This window comes from Platalea leucorodia, assembly GCF_965183815.1.
Source record: "Platalea leucorodia genome assembly, chromosome: 14".
Classification (NCBI taxonomy): Eukaryota; Metazoa; Chordata; class Aves; order Pelecaniformes; family Threskiornithidae; genus Platalea; species Platalea leucorodia.
Genome location: NC_138836.1, coordinates 10,408,270 through 10,426,601, shown reverse-complemented (window position 1 = coordinate 10,426,601; position 18,332 = coordinate 10,408,270). Strand labels below are relative to the sequence as shown.

At 44.6% G+C, this 18,332-nt stretch overlaps 2 protein-coding genes across 3 annotated transcripts in view; one reads left to right on the top strand and one right to left on the bottom strand.

Annotated features, from left to right (window-relative positions):
• The window catches only part of B3GNTL1 (UDP-GlcNAc:betaGal beta-1,3-N-acetylglucosaminyltransferase like 1), a 131,194-nt gene extending 116,120 nt beyond the window's left edge, over positions 1 to 15,074 (top strand). Inside the window, exons 10-13 of one of the 2 annotated variants that reach the window (XM_082326587.1) lie at positions 5,896 to 5,964; positions 7,755 to 7,829; positions 13,054 to 13,142; positions 14,963 to 15,074. In XM_082326587.1, coding sequence (XP_082182713.1) covers positions 5,896 to 5,964; positions 7,755 to 7,829; positions 13,054 to 13,134 — 225 coding nt within the window. In that variant the 3' untranslated portion in view covers positions 13,135 to 13,142; positions 14,963 to 15,074. The remainder of the gene's footprint in view (positions 1 to 5,895; positions 5,965 to 7,754; positions 7,830 to 13,053; positions 13,143 to 14,962) is intronic. The other variant, XM_082326588.1, reaches the window with a different exon arrangement.
• Positions 14,992 to 18,332, bottom strand: part of TBCD (tubulin folding cofactor D) — a 131,272-nt gene continuing 127,931 nt past the window's right edge. The window contains exons 39-40 of the mRNA XM_082326585.1: positions 17,197 to 17,281; positions 14,992 to 15,102 (exon numbers count right to left, since the gene is read on the bottom strand). Of these exons, the coding sequence (XP_082182711.1) occupies positions 15,091 to 15,102; positions 17,197 to 17,281 (97 nt within the window). The 3' untranslated portion in view covers positions 14,992 to 15,090. The remainder of the gene's footprint in view (positions 15,103 to 17,196; positions 17,282 to 18,332) is intronic.

Here is an 18,332-nt window from a genome sequence, read left to right as displayed (position 1 = left end):
CATTTAAAATCATCTGATAGCTTCTCTTCCCCTAAGAGCAACATCACGAAACCATGTACTTCAACTGTGAGCCTTCAGCTCGCTCACAAAAGCAAGAAATGGTGAAGTTTTGTAGCATTTTAACTACTCTAAAGTGTGCGAGTGGCAGTATGAGAGACTGAAGCGGGGACATGTAAAAGCAAAGAAACATAAATAAAGGGAAGAATATTACACCCACCTTGGCTGTGGAGCAAAAGATAGAACGACAAGGTGAAAGCAAGTTAAAAGAGAGCCTACAGAACAAGGAGAGAGAGAGAAAATTTGAAAGCTTCGGTTAAATCCAGGTAAAAAAGAGCCCTGAAATGACATGGGGTAAAATAGAGGCTTCATTTTGGACTGTAGCGAATACTTCACACTGAAATGGGGCAGGGAAATCTCCCTGCTGCTTCCATTCAGGAAGACGGGCTTTTTGCGGCGTCCGTGTTGTCAGTACAGAGGCCCAACACTTGAAGAATTACTGGCCTGACGAATGCGGTTACCTGTTCTAGAGAAGTGAGGCACTTGCACGTTGTTACGTACAAAGGCAGTTGTGTGTAATAAGGGAAATTTTTGTACGTACGATATTTAGAAGCTTATTTTACATGTTGGATTCTCATATTGAAATTGCGCAACTTTATTATGTGTATGTGCAAAGAGGGAAGATGCTGCTGTCTTTAATGGAATAGCGTCTTTAATTGGAGTCACGAAACGCATGCTTGGGATGTAAAGATAGCCGCAGCTTCTGCCACGGCTGTAATGCTAAAGAGGTGAAATAAAAGCAGCGCCCTGCTCCTGGCAGTCCCTCGGATGGTGATGGAGGGCCGCGCGCCAGCTTCGTGGTTCCGCTCGTGGCGAACTGGAAGATGTTTATGCCTCTGCGCGTCTCTTGCTCTGTTTGTCATTAACTGGATCTATTTAAACTTGCATTACAATGCTTTCAGTTGCTTTGTTTTGAACATGAATGGCCAAAATAGATTTAACTTTTGCGGAGATGTATATTAACATGCTTCCGAGGCTTTATATAAGTTTGAATGAAAGAATTTTAAATAGAAGAATCAACAGGGTCACTAGAAGTTTAAAATGGATGAAGGATTGCATGAGATGTGGAGAGAATGCAGTAGGGAAGATCTGCTCGTATAGGATTTTGTAGAGAGTTTGCAGGTTGTTGTCTTTAAAGATAAATTTTATGAGAGCAACTGATGTAATGAGGGGGGCGAGGAGGCGACGTGCAGGTGACCATTTATCAAAAGGGTTGTCCATTTTTCCTATCGTGCTCTACTAAGTTATTCACTCTCCCTTGTAAAACTTGCCTCTTGCACCCTTCCAGCTAGAACAGATCTCGAGAGTTTGCTGTGATTACGTTTTGTTGCTTTCTGTAAATGATCATTACAGACCTAAAGCAGACAACAGGGGAAAATAAGATGAGGGAATAAAATCCTATGAGGATCATTCACCATAAAAGGACATTATGAGGCTGATGAAATCTTTGAGTTTTTCCATTGGGAGATGTGAGTGGAATGGGAAGTGTAAGGAAGCGTCCTCCGCAGTGGCCAACATCTCCCTGCGCCGCGGGGAGGCCGGCCGGCCCCAGCCTGCGCGTCCCCTCGCGCCGCTGCCGTGTTTCTTAAAAACAACGGCCAGAGAAGTGCTTTTATCTGCCTCCAACGGGTCTTCCCTAGCAGAGATTTTTTTGAGTAAATATCTTATCTTTTGAGCCATATAAACCTGCTCTTATGAGGCAGAAAACTAGTTCTCCTTTTTCCCTTACGCTGTTGTTAATGTATGGTGCAATCCATATTTATAAAAATTACTTATAGTAATTATGTAGCTTGTATGGAAGAGAGATCTAGCTGTCTCTTCCAATTTTTAGCTGAGAGAAATAGCAATCTTTTTTTCTTCGTTTTGGAATTGTGCAGATTTTCATACAAGTGATGTTCAAAACAAAAATATGTAATCATTTATATATTTTCTTAAAACTGAAGTGTGATCTGAGGACTCTGTAAGCTTCAATGGTGTCATATTGTCCGAGGCGTTGCAGAAGAGCCATTTTGCTAGGAGGAGGGGAAAAAACCGACTTGAGACTGCTTTATAGCTTTGTAATTCATAGGTTCCTCCCTGGGAGACAGTGGGTCATGTATGGATAGATGGTCGTCATAAAAGAGCCAAGAAAGAAGCCCATTAATGCAGGAAAATAAATAGGTAACTCTGGGCTTCTCCTGATAATACAAAGTAAATAGCTCGTGTAAGCCTGATGCCTTGAGTTCTCCCTATAGGATAAACAACTGTGTGTAAGTCCTGTATTTGGACGCCAGACATAGATTTTCTTTAATTGGAAAATAAATAGTGTGTGTCAGAAAAATAGCTGAGTTACATTTTGGCCACCCACGTGGTGTACAGTCTGGCAGAAAAATTGCCCATTCAAGTCTGACCTGTTTTACAGTACTGTAAATATCGGATTTAAGCTGGCTGGATCCATTGAAAATTATCGGTGGAGGTACTTAGTGGTAACTCAAAAAAAGGCTTGAGACATTTCCATCTTCCAAGGGACGCTTGTCACAGGCTTACCTGTCGAGTGGTGCTGTCACGCAGCTGCCGCCGCCGGGAGTGTCGGGGGCTACGGCAGAGGCAGCTCGCAGCGTTTTCTGCACGTGGTAGTACGAGGTACGGCGCAGGATGAGGGGAGGTACGGCGGTTGTTGGTCACGAGCGGTACAAGAACTGTCTTTGCTTCTCTAACACCGTTCACGCTAAGAAGAAATCTGTGCGCCAGCCAGGGGCTCGTTAACTGTATTGTAAGACGCTGACGGTGAGCAGTGTGATACCGTCCAGCACAGATCTTACAGCTCAATTCCCAGTTACTGACATTGAAGTGTAGAGAGAATTTCACTTTACCTCATGTCCAAAGTTTTGGTGTTTTGGTTGTTTTTTTCCAAAATCTATAGGAGCATAAGCAGCTGAAAAAATAGCTTCAATTATTGGAAGATAAGTCAATGTATTGGATGGTATTTATTCCCAGAACTCTGCTGGGTTGGCAGTGAAGACATATCCTGCTAAATTTTGTTTATAATGATCACAGCTTCTAGGACAGTAAAACATCAGTGGTGGAACTGAGATTTGCAGCATATTGGAGAATTGTAAAGGTGGTTAACACAGAACGAAAAGTATACAGCTAAGTAACCTCTTCCCACAGCGGCTTCTACTTGCTTCCCTTCATATACATACATATTTATGTACGTGTGTGTGTATATATGTACATATATAAATTAGATGGGTAGAGGAAATCTTGGGATGTCGTTTACTGTGCTCAGTCCACACCACCTGATTTTTCACCTACACTGAGGCATTACAGCGGTCATGGAAATAGGGCCAGGGATGTAAAGTGTGTTAGCTTGTGTTTGAGAGGAAAAAAAGCCTTTGTGCCTGAAGGAGCTGCTCGCGTTTGCTACTGTCTAACCCGGCCTGCATCAGCCACGAAGGCCATGGGCGATGTCTCGCAGCTCCCTAGCGCTGCCCGGAATTCCCTCATTTCTTCCTATCGCCCTGATAGTGCCCGAAACCGGGGGAGTGGCCTTGGTGCCGTCCCTGCAGCAGGATCACCCAGAGCAAAAGTCTGGATCTGCTGGCCTGTGATGCGATTCCTTTGGTCATACAGCCCCAAAGTGAAAACGTAATGTTTCCTTAATGTTCTCTTCTTTATTTCTTTTGGTGCCTGTTTTCAAGCAACCTGTTTTCCAGGAATGAATGTCTACCTGTGCGTGGTTCCAAGGACTATCCCTGCCCACCCCCTCCAGTTCATTAGCTGTGTTTTCCACATGGCTTTATCTGGTGGTGGTGGTGGTTAGCCATATTCGTCGTCCCTTGATAGTTTGGTTTGTATTCTCTTTCCATTGACGTTTAATGGAAGAACTTACCAGGGAGGTGATGGTGCCCCTGCGCTGGGCACTGGTGAGGCCGCCCCTCGAATGCTGTGCTCAGCGCTGGGCCCCGCACCCCAAGGCGGCCATGGAGGGGCTGGAGCGTGGCCAGAGCAGGGCAGCGAGGCTGGGGCAGGGGCTGGAGCACAAGGCTGGGGAGGAGCGGCTGGGGGAGCTGGGGGGGCTCAGCCTGGAGAAGAGGAGGCTGAGGGGAGCCCTCATCGCTCTCTGCAACGGCCTGAAAGGAGGCTGGAGCCGGGGGGGTCGGTCTCTGCTCCCCAGGAACAAGCGCTGGGACGAGAGGAAACGGCCTCAAGCTGCGCCAGGGCAGGGTTGGGTTGGGTATTGGGAAAAACTTCACCGAGAGGGTGGTCAAGCATTGACCCAGGCTGCCCAGGGAAGTGGTTGAGTCTCCATCCCTGGAGGTTTTTAAAGAACGGATGGATACGGTGCTCGAGGACATGGGTTAATGATGGACTTGGCAGTGCTGGGTTAACGGTTGGACTCGATGATCTTAAGGGTCTTTTCCAACCTAAACGATTCTATGATTTTATGAACTGATATTACGGTATTGAAGGATTTGGACAGAACACTGTTCCACTGAGTAGTGGAAATATCTCCAAAGTATTTTTGATGTGGAAACACCTTTTATGTTGCAAGAGGGCGCAGCACTACCTGGCCGCTGCCTGCAAACGCGTGTAACGCGGTTCTGTTCCGCTGCACTCTTGCCCTTGGGCTGCGGAGGTGGCACGCCGCGTCGGGAGCCACGCAGCAGCCAGTGCAGCAGTTCAGCGTTAGGACACCAGTGCGCTCGGGTCGGTGTTTTCCTCTGCACAAACAGCATGAGGTCACTTTAGGTAAAAGCAAATGATCTTAATCACAGGAGGAAAACGTGTGAGAGAGATTCGTAGGCGCAGAAAGCAAGACAGCCTCTTGCAGCCTTCTCCAACTTAATAGATTAATAAACAGCTGTTTGGCTTTTCAAATTTTCTCAGCAGTAAGTGTTGTTAATCAATTTTTAATGCAGCAATTAAAAAGATAGGAAAACTTCTATCCAGCTTTCACCAGAGTAATTGATTTCTGCAAGACCTTCACTATCTTAACTGTTCTGCTTCAGTCTAAGAGTTCTGTGTGGATAATACGAAGAGACCCAATGGAAGTCAGAGGAAAACAGCTATGTTTGTTTTAAAAAGCCTTCCCAAATGTTACTGGCAACCTAATGGTTCAAAAATGAGACCACTGTGTATTTTGGATTGCAGGCATTTAATCTGCCTGCATATTTATGAGGAATGCAAATAAAAAACCATCTGAAATATTTGGCAACGAGGGCTGCAAATAATGCTGCCATAACTACAGTAAGAATAACCAAAATGAAGCAGTAATTATATGTGTTTAAACACCAAATCTGCTGAACGTTTCAGTTGTTCAGAAGTCCAAAACCATAGGAATTCCCAGGCTTGGTGCGTTATGACCTAGAATTGAGGCTGGTATGGCCAGAGCACCCACAGCAACAGCGCAGCTCTGTTACGCCGAGGCCCCGGGGGGGTTGTACGCTTGGGGTGGGCAGAAAGAGGCAGCTTTGTATTATCCGATCTCAGGTGTTCAGTGCCAGTGCCAAAACGAGGAGGCTCGTCTCTGGTTTTAGTTCGCTTAGGTATTGCTGGGGATGAAGCTGATGATCTCTCGGATGTTTTCTCTTAGGCAGTCAGTAGCTTAGATCACCTGTTCTCATGTTCGTAAAAACAAATTGTGCTCGTCGACAACTGCAAAATTTGCCCAGCTCCTTCAGATACACCCGGAAAGGATTTAATAAATTTTTAAGCTGTGTAGGAGGACCAGGGTGCGTTGCCCTATTCCTGTGTTCGTTCACGTGCCTGTAGCATTACCTACGTGGATACGCTACAGGTGAAATATCTGCTGGTAGCAAAGAGTGGTATGGAAATGCTCTGCTTCTGTTTTGCCAGGTAGCTGCATTTTGTGACGTTGATGAAAAGAAAATAACAAAAGGATTCTACACTTACGAAGAATCTGAGGTTGGTTATAAGTACTCTTGCATTCTTTACTGGGATCTGGAAGTGTTCTGGGAAATGCGGTGAAAGGATACATCACTGATTTTAAATATTGTATAGCAGCTCGTTTCGGTAAGGAGGCCCTGACAGAAGATGAGCTGGCTGGGGACTGATAGTGGGGTGCGAACCGTGGAGCCAGAACTCTGGGCCTCACACGCACTGAAGTCCGTTTAGAAAGACAAAATGTATATACTCTGAAAGGATTCTGATGATGGCGTAAACCATCGCCTTCACGGCCACGTTTTTTTTCAAGTGGGAGTAGAATTTGGCTCATGATGGATAAAAGTCAAATATCTGTTAAAGTAAAGAAAGCTTCTGTAATTAATTGTAACCTATCTGGATATTATAGTTATACTGTATCTGAATAAAACTTTGATAGGTTCCTTGGGAGCCTAAAATTGTAGGGAGCAACATTTTATTCCCTAGACGAGGAAGCATAATATTTAGATGGCAATAAACAAACCATATAGAAAAAAAAATGTCATCTTGTTGCCGTATTAATTTCACGATAGCAATTAGCTCAAGACCTGGAGTAAAGTTTCATCCAGATTCCATCCCTACAGCAGTTGGTGAGGAGACAGTTCTTCGTTTCGCTGGGCATTGGCTCGGCTCCTGGGAGCGCAGCCTTCGGCGCGCGGTTTGCCGCGACAGCGCAGCCAGCCTGGCTGCAGGGGTGGCCTGACTGCGCCCGGCGGCCTCGGCCACACGCTCCCACGGCTTTGTTGATAATGGGTCTAGCAGTCTTGTGGCTGAAGGATGACTTGATTCAGTTAGCTGATCTGGCAGAAAAGGAACCCTCAAAATAAAAAGGTTTCCAGCAAGTTATCTTGTGAATCAAATTACCCTGGGGCTGCACGATCCTTCTATCTGATGGGAGCAGGACTGAGGGAGAGGAGGGGCACCTCCTCAGATACGGCTTGTGGTTGGACTAGAGTAACTGTAAAATCAAATTCTATACTGGGAAGCTAATGAGTGCCTTCAGCTGCATGAAAGCAATTGGAGTTCAGGATTTTGGCCTGGCATACTGAGGACTCGCTAACTACCAGTGCAGTAACACTGCCAGCATAGTTGTTACAGATCCCGTGCGTTTGTCTTCCGAAGACATACCCGTCCTCTCAGATCAGCCGTACAGATTGCACTGCAACCTGTCGGGAACCCTTAGCAAATTCTGCAGCTTGGATCCACGGTGAAGTCCCAGTTGGCCATAAGCCATTTAACAGCTCCCACCGAGAGGGAAAGATTCTCCTTCGTACCCGCTATCGTGCCTGCTCTGATGCGTCTCTGGTGGCACAGTAAGCTGATGCAGCTCACTGAAGTGGCAGAAAATTAACCTGCCAACAAAAGAAAGAACATATTTTTTATGGGGTAGGCTATTAAAGCGGCATAGCTTGCAATCAGATCAAAGAGTGAATTGTTTGGGAAAGGGCTAAAAGTAGTGCTTGGAGGTAAGGAAGAAGCAGTGGAGGAGAGGAGCGAGACCTTCTCCTTTCAACAGCAGAAAGCTCTGAATTCAGATCTGCTGTAATGTGTAACTTCGGTCAGAGAAACGCAATTGTATCGACAGATTGTGGCAAGAAAATAAGGGGTACTTGAAACAACGGGCAAAATAATGAGCAGCAGCATGTGACCAGCTGGACTAGTTAGCGTGAGGTCTCAAAATAATTTTTCCCCCTTTTAGTGTTTAGCAGCTCCTAAAACTTAGCTAACAAGTAACCCTGTGTGCCTCTACTGAAGGCTACTGCTTTTTCCGGCAGGAGAGACCCAAACCGAGAATTCCTGTACGTCACTTCAGAGACGCAACTCCACCTTTCATCATCTGCGTGAAGCTGGTGAGTACCACCGTAGCCTTAGCGTTGTGTGCAGAATCAGTACTTGCTCCTTATGAAAATGAATTTCTATTTACTGGAAGTAGCTTTTCCCAGAAGCTTTTACTATGCAAGTGAATGGCCTTTTTTATCAAACGGATTGTGCAGAGTGTTTCAGGGATTTAAACCAGCAGTATTACGTAAAGTGGTATTAAGAACAATAAAAGGTACAGCTTCTGTGAAGGAGCTTGGATCTGTTGTACTTTCTCGCCCAACAACATTACATAGACAAATGAGCATATACCGTCAGCCACCTGGCCTCCTTTCTTCCTACTATTTTGCAGCCCTGTGTGTGGCAAAGACTTTGTTTTTTAAATCAGACCTTAAAAGCCGTTTGGTTTGGCGTTGCCAATTCTAAAGCCTCTTCTGTGCCTGACTCTGGCAACTTTCTTATTTCGACTGGTTTAATTGACCTAATAACGTAACTCGAAGATGATCACCAGCAGTTATTTTGCTGTTATATTTAAAATAGCAAAGCACAGTGTATGGGATAACACAGAAGTTTTAAAGCAAAATAGCAAATACATTCTAGCTGGAAATGCTAGTAAAAAGTCTCTACCAGTAACTAAAACCTGTAGCTACATATAAACACGGACATTCTGACGCTGTACTAGATCTGTTCAAAGATCGATTAGCCGAATCTCATCTCATCTGCTACAGTTTACTTTAAACTTAGCACTCCCAACTTCACGATCAACTCCGAGATCGTAACTGAGTTGTAAAGCCAGACTGCAAGTACCTTAGGGCATTATCATGTACGGTTTGTTGATAAACTCTTGGATAAGGTAGTGATATTACAACTAATTTAATTTTTCATACTACGTATAATGGTGGGTGGAAGTCCCTAGACAAAACATCTGTGCAACCTGTTCTAAAGCACATTTCATTTCTGAAGCCCTTACAATGAGACTATTATACAGCCTCTTGCCTGAAAGCTCTGCTCCATGATTGCAGTGTAGTTTTCCACTCATGGCCACTGAGCGTTTTCTGCTTGCTGAGCGCAGAACACTGTAGGCCGTAGTTCATTTAAGGAATGTGCAGTATTGTCTTTGGAAATACAGTTTGACCTACTTGAAACAGTTCCAGAGTTGGTCAAGTTGCTTCTAAAATCTGTCTTGGAAGCAGCTCACTTTTTAGGAGAATTGAAGCAAGCCAATAGCCATTCGTATGGAGCCACATCGCTAGAAACCGCAGGCGAGTCACCTCCGCCCCCCCCTCGCCGCGGGACCGGATTGCGCAGGGGGCTGCTGTGACGCTGGGCGCTGCAGGGGCTGATGGCAAAAACGCCCTAGGGCGGAGGTGAGCAAAGCGCAAGGCGCGTGGCGTTCCAGCGGCGCCGTACGCTGGGAAAAGAAAATGGTGGCCAAACAGACAAGACCAATGCTGACAATAAACCTGCATAACAACATAGTGGAAGTCCATAACGGAGCTTACCTTGTTACAGGTTTTAGGCATACCGATACCTGTTAATCACGTGAACCTCGCAGTACCCCTCTGTCATTATACCGTATTAGCGTTTTAATATTGCAGAGAATCAGGTGGTTAGAAAAACAAATTTACAATAAAGAACTGAAACCAAATTTTTCTGTTAGTGGTGCCTAATACCCTGTTATCACCTGAAACCACAGACAACATAAGAAGGATATAAAGCCCATAAATATAGCTGTACCAAAGGGTAGGAAGCATAAAACCCAGCGGAGAGAGAACAGGATCGGAGGCTCTCGGGAAGCAAGCAGCAGTGCTCCCCGTCCCTCTCCAGAAGCCGGGCTGCTGGACCCTCCTTTTCTCTGCCATGGGATTTCGCAGCTGATCTTAAGGAATAGTTTTTAGCAACCTCTGTCACAGCAGCCGCTGTCGTACTTGCTGTATCTTATCACTGTCAGGAGTCTTCGTGGAGGCTGTCGGAATCTGTGAAATCCCACTCTTACTGCTTGCGCGGTTGTGGGTGGATTGAAATGGCCACAGTTTTCAGTAGTAGTTTTGTCATGGAAAGTAGTCTTCTACCAAAACAAAACAAGTTGATAAATGTCTGTGGTTTAAACTATTCAGGTATCCTCTCTGCAGCAGCTTTCAAGCTTCTAGACCCGACCCGAAAGGAAATGGTTTCTAAGTGGGCTGAGAAGAGCAGAGTATTGAACTTTGTCATCCATCTGCGTTGATGTTGTGCAGGCCAAGTACGATGCCGAGGGCTGGTCTTTGCGGGGTCTCTACATTTCTTCTCCCAACGTGCTTTTTGAAAGTGGGAGCGCAGGAAAAAGTAGGATAGGGGATAAGTACGTAAAATATTAAGACTGCATCAAATGAAAAAGGTTGTCTTTTTTGCAATAGCTATTGCTGCCTCTCTGATGCTATTCACCCAGATTTATCAAATCAAACTGTGCAAAAAATGTTGCTGTTACAAGTTGAAGTCCCAGGCCGATGTGAAAGACTCCATTCGAGACAAAATTCCTCGGCAAAAAGGGCGCTGTCCTTGCGCGTACCGTGGGGGCAAAGGCAGAACTCCTGTGCTGGGGAGGTTACCTGTATTTCCACACTGTGCGGGGCAGGGAGCCTTACCCAGCTCTGCGCAACCCCAGCGAGCGCAGGGACATCGCTGGTGCAGACGGCCGCCAGTGCCGCAAGTACAGCCTAGCTCCCTGGTGCGTGGGACTGTTGGAAGTTTATGTAAGGCCGAATTAGCCGCAGATCCTCTTAGCTAATTTCTTAAACAAAAGTCCCAGACTTCCAAATTTAGCTTTATTATTTACCAACATAAGTTCATCACCATCCTTGTGAAGAAGAAAGTGTCCCGGGGCCTTACTGTCCTGTCTTTCGCTGTTCAGGGTAGGGGATTATTTTTAGTTTTGATACAGACAAAACTGCATGTTTATATGCAGCTCTAAGAGGGTAATTTTGAAGATTAGATATGTTTATGAAGTGGGCCGTTTGCAAGAAACGGCTCTGCTGGCCATGTACTTGGAGTAGTGTTTTGCTTTATTTTTTCAGGCAGTTCCTCCCTTGCTAGCGTTGGCGTTGTTACCATACGAAATGATTTTTGTAAAAGCAGTCATCCTGTGTGATCTTTGCTCAGTTTGCATTTTAAAATGGCTCCACAAAGGGCTGTAGCCGAAATTGTGCTCTCCGTGTGTGCGCGCCTGTACGTTTTTGCTGAAGAGAATAAAATTCTGGCTTGAGCTCGTCAAAACTGCGTAGCGGCCTGCAGCACCACGTCACCCAAGGGCTTGCTCTCTGTATTTTCTCTTGCTTTGAGGTAAAAGCAAAATGCTTAGAAATCATGTATTGTGCCCTGTTTTGGCATGGCCTCCAAGTGCTTGAAATGAAAGGGATTTGTATTTTTCTGCCTCAGTAACTAAACTAGTTTGATTGTATAAGGTTGTCGGTAAATTTACTGCTAGACCAGTTATTGGAAAACCCTGCCTTGTTCTGCCACCTCAGCCTTGTGCTCTGGCAATGAAAGATTTGTTTTTAACTCTCCCACCTAATTTAGTATCTGGGCTCTCTTTTATATATATTTTTTTTTAACCCTTCTTTAGAGCAGGTTGATTTTTCAGCAAGCTAAATGCAACTGTTTCGTACCCTGTGTCCTAACTGGGGAAATCGTGGGTTTATGAAATCATTGGTGGAGGTAAAGGTCGTATCAAGGCCTCCATTTCTGAGCAGAATTCCCTGTTACGTGAGTTTTGCAGATGGGCCAGTGACGGTTTGGGATCTTAACTGGATGGTGAAACGAGGACCCCGTCCTTCAAAGTATTAAATGCCATCAAGTGTTCTTGATTGCAAGAAGTAACAAGTACTCAGCATCTTTCACAATCAGGGCCTTATCACTCAGAGAAGAAATTGGTTGCCTTGGTTAAACAGCCTAGTGCCAGCAGCCCTTTCCTGCCCTTCTCCAACCGATTCACTGCTAGTCTTATGGGGGTTTTATGGTTAGTAAACATCAGAGCTCAGTTATGAATTTTAAGACTGGTGGTTATGGTTTTTGTTGAAGTTCTGGACCAGATTACGTCATCTTTGTATTTTTTGGCATTGCTAGTGGCAATAGAACATGGCAGGTAGATGGGAATCGCGCAGGAGACGGGAGCATCTGTGCTCCTGAGGCAGAGCAGGCTGCTGTGGCGGGCGGTGTGACGCGTGCTCGGGCCGTGCTTCCCTTCCCGTGTAAATTCGGGCAGCAGAAACGATGCAGAGGGTTGGAGGAGAGGGGTCGGCTTGTCAGCCTCCCTGTTGGTTGAGATGGCAGCACCATCCCAAGCACCACCCAAATACTGCGAGCGTGGTTATAAGCAGCTCAGCCGCTGGAAGCTGGCTGTGCAGTCCTCCATGCGCGACAGAAACCTTCGTTTCTGAACTCAAGCTCATGAAAGATCCCAGAGCAATTTTTTGACTGCAGTTACTCTAGCCAAAGTCTAGCGCTCCACCTCCTTTAATTCTGCTGTGTCAGCTGAACTCTGTTTTCGTACCGCCCTGTCCTGAACACTTGCGGTACTGTTGCGCATTGTCAAATGCACGAACGCACGCTAGCAACCTCTCTACCCACCTCCTGTAGTATCGTGAGCTTTAATTCATTATTTTTTTGGTGACAGTCCTGAAGATCAGCAGAACTAAGGACTCCAGGAAGACCACAGTAGAAACGCTCAGAAATGCTGAAGTTGTTTTCTTAATGACGTCGCTGCCTTGCAAGATTGCTCCTGGAGCAAGCCTACCAGGGTCCTGCTCAGACAACGTAACTAGGGCTCAAAAGGCAACACCTTTAACTACGCAAAATATCTCAGTTGCCTGATGAAAGGTTTGGTTTATCAGACAAGCTAATCATTGCTCAAAATCTAGAAAAATCACTCTTTTGTCAAACTCATTGCCTTGGTCCATTCTCTGAAAATGCTTGCATTAGAAAGCAAAACGTGCCGCTAGCAGCTGCAGAGCTGTGCTTCGTACAGCCCTGGTGCTGGGCATAGCAGCACGAGAACGAGTTGTCTAATATCCCCCCCGCTGCAAACATATTCATTTGAACGCTAAGTTTTCAACATACGCTTTATTTTTGAATGGAAACGTTTCTGAGCCTTGGTTTATTTATGTTTAGTTCTGCAAGTGCGACTTTCTTCTGTGGCCTGAAGAACCAAATTACCAAAACCTGTTACAACCTGGAATGAGTTTGTCTGGTGGATCTAATTCTCTTTTTCTTCCCTCACAGGATTTGACAGGCGGAGCATTTGAAACAAACCTGAACACGCTGAACTTGAAGGAAGGGGTGGATTATTATCACTTTAACTGAAAACCAAGGTAAGGCAGTGGTACTGAAGCTGTTATCCTCTCTGTATCTGTGTGTAGGAAGGCCAAAGTGTTCAGAGGTTTCGAATTTTTTTGGTAATTTGTGCTTCATTAAATTAATTTCTGTGCTGAGTAACCCCTTTCTAAGGGAGGTCCTACTTACACCAGGGACAATGCTGTTTGTTTGCTCATTTTACTATTGCACGTCACTTGTTTACCAAACTCAGTTTGATTGTTAAATTCTATTTCTAATTTAAATAACCAACAAATACAGGCCATAAGATTACAAGAGGACTGTCACCATAGGGAAGCCTTAAAAATGCACCAAGCAAAGCCTATAACCACTAAAGAGAGGTTTCTGTCAAACATTGCTCGGGGCCCTCAACCGTTCCCTGCCATCGGCTCCCGTCCCGCTGCTGGCGCTTGCCGAGGTAACGCTCTGCACGGGGCTCGGACCGAGAGCCAAGCGCGGCATCCTCTGCTTCGGGGCTGGGGGGCGAGCACAGCTGTGGCCGTGGCATCACCTGGCAGCCAGCTGCGCACACGTACAGATGCTCGCAGTTGTCACCGGGCCCTCTCAGGTTCTTTTGAATAAGCAGCCTTTGCCAACAAACTCATAATTTTCTTGCAGCAGGGAGGTAAAGGTGTAACTTCGCAAAACCAAGATCTTTTGAGAATGAACTCGAAAATTCCAATTCAATGACAGCGTAACACCACGGGCTGTGGGTTCAGGGCAGTTCTGCAGCAGTGCCTGCGTGCAGCCACGGGGCCAACTCCGCCTGTTGCACAGTGTGCGAACCGAGTACTGGTAGTTTAATAGTGGGTCAGTGAAGAACACTGATCTACACTGCATTTCCCCTGCCAGTCCAGGCTGCAAGCATAGGTAAGAAGTATTGGATAATAGAATTTATAGGGATCTTCTTAAAAAGGAAAAAAACCTCTTAGAGCAAGGCAGGTTGTCGTTTTGGAAATGAACACCTGCAGGAGCAGATTGCTGCAGTTTGTAGCAGGTTCAGAGAGAAACGGGCTTGCTTTTAGCTCCTCTGCTATTTTTCCTCTGAATTTTTCCTTCCTTTCAGATTTTGATAGATGTCTACACACACACACACAGCCACTGTTCTGCTTGAAGTGCTGGGATAGTGGGATTTAATTAGAACCATCGAACAACACAGTGCAATTAGAATATCCTGTTGCCTGTGCATTTGTCCTCCCCCTCCCATTAGTCTTACTAAAGAAAGATAAACGTTCTAGCCATCTCATTTTATAGTCAATAAGAAATGGTCTAAATTCCTAGCAGTTGCTTGAAGTACTGAGTCACCTCTCTGTTCTTCAAGGGAAAAAATAAAGCTTCAGTCCTTAAAGCTAGTTTAGCACAGAAACATTTGCTTGAATTAGTTATCTAAAGAGCTATTAAGAGAGACTTTGACTTTAGCTGAAGTGAAGCCTGGATTTTTTGTTCGACTATGACACAAGAATGACAGACTTCTCCACAGAGATACTTTATGTTCCGGAGGATTTCATTATCAGTAACCATTGCCATTCTTAACTCCAACAAACAATTCTTTTAAGAGACTAATGCAGCGAGGCAGGTTTAATACTTGATGTGTGTACAGCAAGCAGAGGCTGAATGGCTCCATTCAGAGTTGTAGAAGTATAAATCATTGACATCAAAAAACCCCGGGTCAGTTGTGACAGAAGTATGACGAGAAACCGCCATCTCGTGGCTACAGATAATGACTTCAAAAACTGAAAACATAATGAATCTTTGCTGCCTTCCTATGGCATATCTGCACAATGCTTTAAGACGTAATCTCTGCCTCTTGTTTTGTTAGACAGTGCCCTTCGCAGCGCACGCTGAGAATGCAGTTTGTCAGGATGCCGCTCACAAACCCTTCCAGCCCTGATGGCACCTGAACCGGAGCCCCCGTTCACGGCCCAGCCGCCAGCGCCGGCAGCGTCACTACGCTGAACTCTGCGAGAGACAGAAAAAGAGGGGTCAGGTGGAGTAGCATGTATCGCTATTTTAACAGTATCCCAGTCAAGTAATTAAGTAACCTAAACGGAGAAGAAAATACAGCCGTACAAAGCTATAATATTTACAGTCCTTTTGAACACCTTAATTTTTAACTACCCTTTAGCACATTTTATTTGTACAGGTTTTAAAGGAATGAGAAGTGTTCCTTTCATATGAAATCAACTTCATTCACCTTTTCATAATGTTACACGTGGCTTCCTCTACTCTTTCTCCTCTGTTCTCAGGATACGTGAGCTCTTGAAGAGCGGTGTTGCGCACTCTCGTGCGAGCACAAACTGGCTGCCTGTAGGGACACCAGGACAGCTGTGAGAAGTCCTTCAAGCTCAGCGAGTGTCACTCTCGGAGTGAACTCCAGTTCTCAGGGCAGCTGCGGGCTTAACTTTTCACTAAAAGCGATGCTGAACTATTTGCTTGTGTTAAAAGGAAGCAAAGGTGAAGTTCCAAATCAGCCGTACAACTTCCAGATTTCATGACACTATTTGAAACACCTGTATGTAGATTTGGCTATTTCTCACTCTTCTGTTTCTATCAGAGACAGTTTTCTCCTAACTCGTCAGGCTTCTCTCAGCCCCCAGTAATTAAGGAGTTGAAGTAAGTTTTTTTTGAGATCAGTGAATTCATCTTGTAACATCTTCATTTTGAACATAACATTTCTATTAGTTGACTAGAAAACCTTGAAACAGCAATGCTCAGGTCCGCTTTTGCTCTAAAACCAATGCCTCGCATGGGCGAGAGGTTCAGGTTCTTGTTTTCCAAAATTACAAAAATGTTAGTCGCGGGTTTCTTAAAATTGTGCTAAAAGCAGAAAACTGTAGACATGTCTCGGTGAGAACAGGAAGCTGAGCAGAGAAAACTGCTGTGGGGACAGCAGGGTGTCTTTGAAGGTTAGTCATAGGCGTCTTAGGTATTAGTCTAAGTGCCATGCACCGAGGTCGCCCTTAGGTGCTCTGGAGGAGAAGAGACCTGGGGACTTCCAGCCGCAGCTCCTGCAGCTGGGGAAGAGGCTAATGCACTTCTGAGGTGGAACTGTGCAGGCAACAAAATCATGCTTTGCCTAGTTCTAGTCATGAAAATAAACTTAATGGTGTTCAAATATTTTAATGAGAAAATGAAGGGAATGAAGATCCACTCTTAGGAAAAACCTAGGAAAGAAGACTGCACAGGTGATGTTTCTGAAGTCTAAAATAATTACAAAGGACAAAACCTTCTAGAACTATGAAAGCAGAACAATAAAACTTACAAAGGCCGAGACTAAATTGATATACCGCTATTCTTAAGCTTCATCAGTTACGGAATAGATTATATGCTGTGGATGCCTGCGATACTAGGGGAGTGGCCTCGGGTCATCGTTTTTACCTTGTCTTGTATTATTCAAAGTAAAAGTAATTTTTTTTGTAAATTGTCATGTTAACACACCCTCTCTAAAACAGTCATAATTCAGCCTCCTCGTCTCTGGGCAGAGAGGAGAGGAACCTCTCAGCAGAAAATTGTGTATTTCTGAAATACCGAGCAGATGGGCAATTCCAAACTAGCTGCATTAAAATGAAATGGGACCTACACAAGGACACGTTGTCTGTCTCCCTATGAATCTATTTACTGGTAGAGTCTATTCTTCTGCTTCGGCAGGGTTAGAATTCTGTGGCTTGCACAACCACATTATCATTTCGTTGTTGAAATTGACTGGGAAGTTTTTATCCTCTTTCTTTCCCCAGAAAGGGCAGACAAACGGTTTTTGAAACATCTGTACTGTATTATTTCATTCTTGCGTTTTGTCCAAGTAAGATGTCACACTACAAGGCTGGAATGTTTTCCAGAAACGAGACTGGAAGAGGTTAAGACAACAGTCTCCAGCAATCCCATATATTCTGTAGTAAGCCGTGAGGACATTCCTCCTGGCGCACACTGATGGATTCACAAACAGGGAGGAACGGCATCTGTTGCAGAGAAGTACACAGCAGATCTGGTGGCACAACTGATCGTTACTAGGCGGCTTTTAAAAAAGCCCCGCAGGAGCACATTTCCGTACTTTACCTTGGGCACCAGCTGCGGCCTGGGCACTTTCATGAGATCACAGAGGTGGTTGCGTTTCTCTCTTACGACCGGCAATTCAGCTTCCCTGCGTGAGGAAGTATTTCTCCCGTTAATTCAAAAATTAAAACCTGAAGTTGGCTACATACATACAATTTCTTAAGCTATCCGCTTTACTGGTGGATTACTGTGTACGTATCTATACTTTCACGTACATTTAAATTGCAGAAGTTTTCGTTGTGTCGCATTTTAAGAATAACGTAACATTTTTGTACATCTTAAGGCAGATAAACCATAAACACCCAGCAGGTCTGCCAGACGTGACAGTAACTAGTAAAATGTCCAAGACTTCTAGGTTTTTGTATTGCAAAAAAATAACACTTATTCATACAACCCTCTTGACTAGAAGTTCACTGATTGATTCTCTAAATTTCTAGCTCCTTTTCGCTTTAGAAAACTTCACATCAAGGATTTAAATAAATGTCCCTGGAGTTGGAGAACGTGCTACCATCTGTAGAAGCCTTCTCCTGAAATAGAGAGTCCAGACCTAAAACTTGTGAGTCTTTTGTAAAGTTTCTGAAATAGCATGATGTCCGTGAGGGAATTTCCTCAAGAACCGTCAGTTACAAAAAGCCCCCAAATGCCAAGAATCCATACCGACAACATTCTTTTCCATGTTGTAAAAATCTGCCACTCTGACTGGAATGCTGTGAGGCTGCTAGTATTACTCACCAATTCAGTAGATTTATTTTGTTTTTCTTAAGTAACAAACAACTGTAAACGGGCTATTAAAAATTGAACTCTTAGCACATAAACAGAGTCCAAAACTACAGAGAAAAAGCGTGAAGGGCAAGTTAGAAATAACCTGATTTTTTTTTTTTTTTGACACCTTGGGCAATTTGTCATATTTCACACTGCAAACCTTCCTGTAGCTAAACAAAAGTTATTATTTATAGAGTAATTTGTTTAAACTCTGAATTACAGAGCTGTGTGATAAACTCTCTGTAGTTCCAACAAGGAACAATACGCGTATGCCAGGAATTATCGTCTTCCCCAAATATTAATTCTCATTTGGCTTCCTGATGCTAATGCTTATTGTAATTCAGAATTTACTATGCTTGCTTTGGCACTGAGGGAGC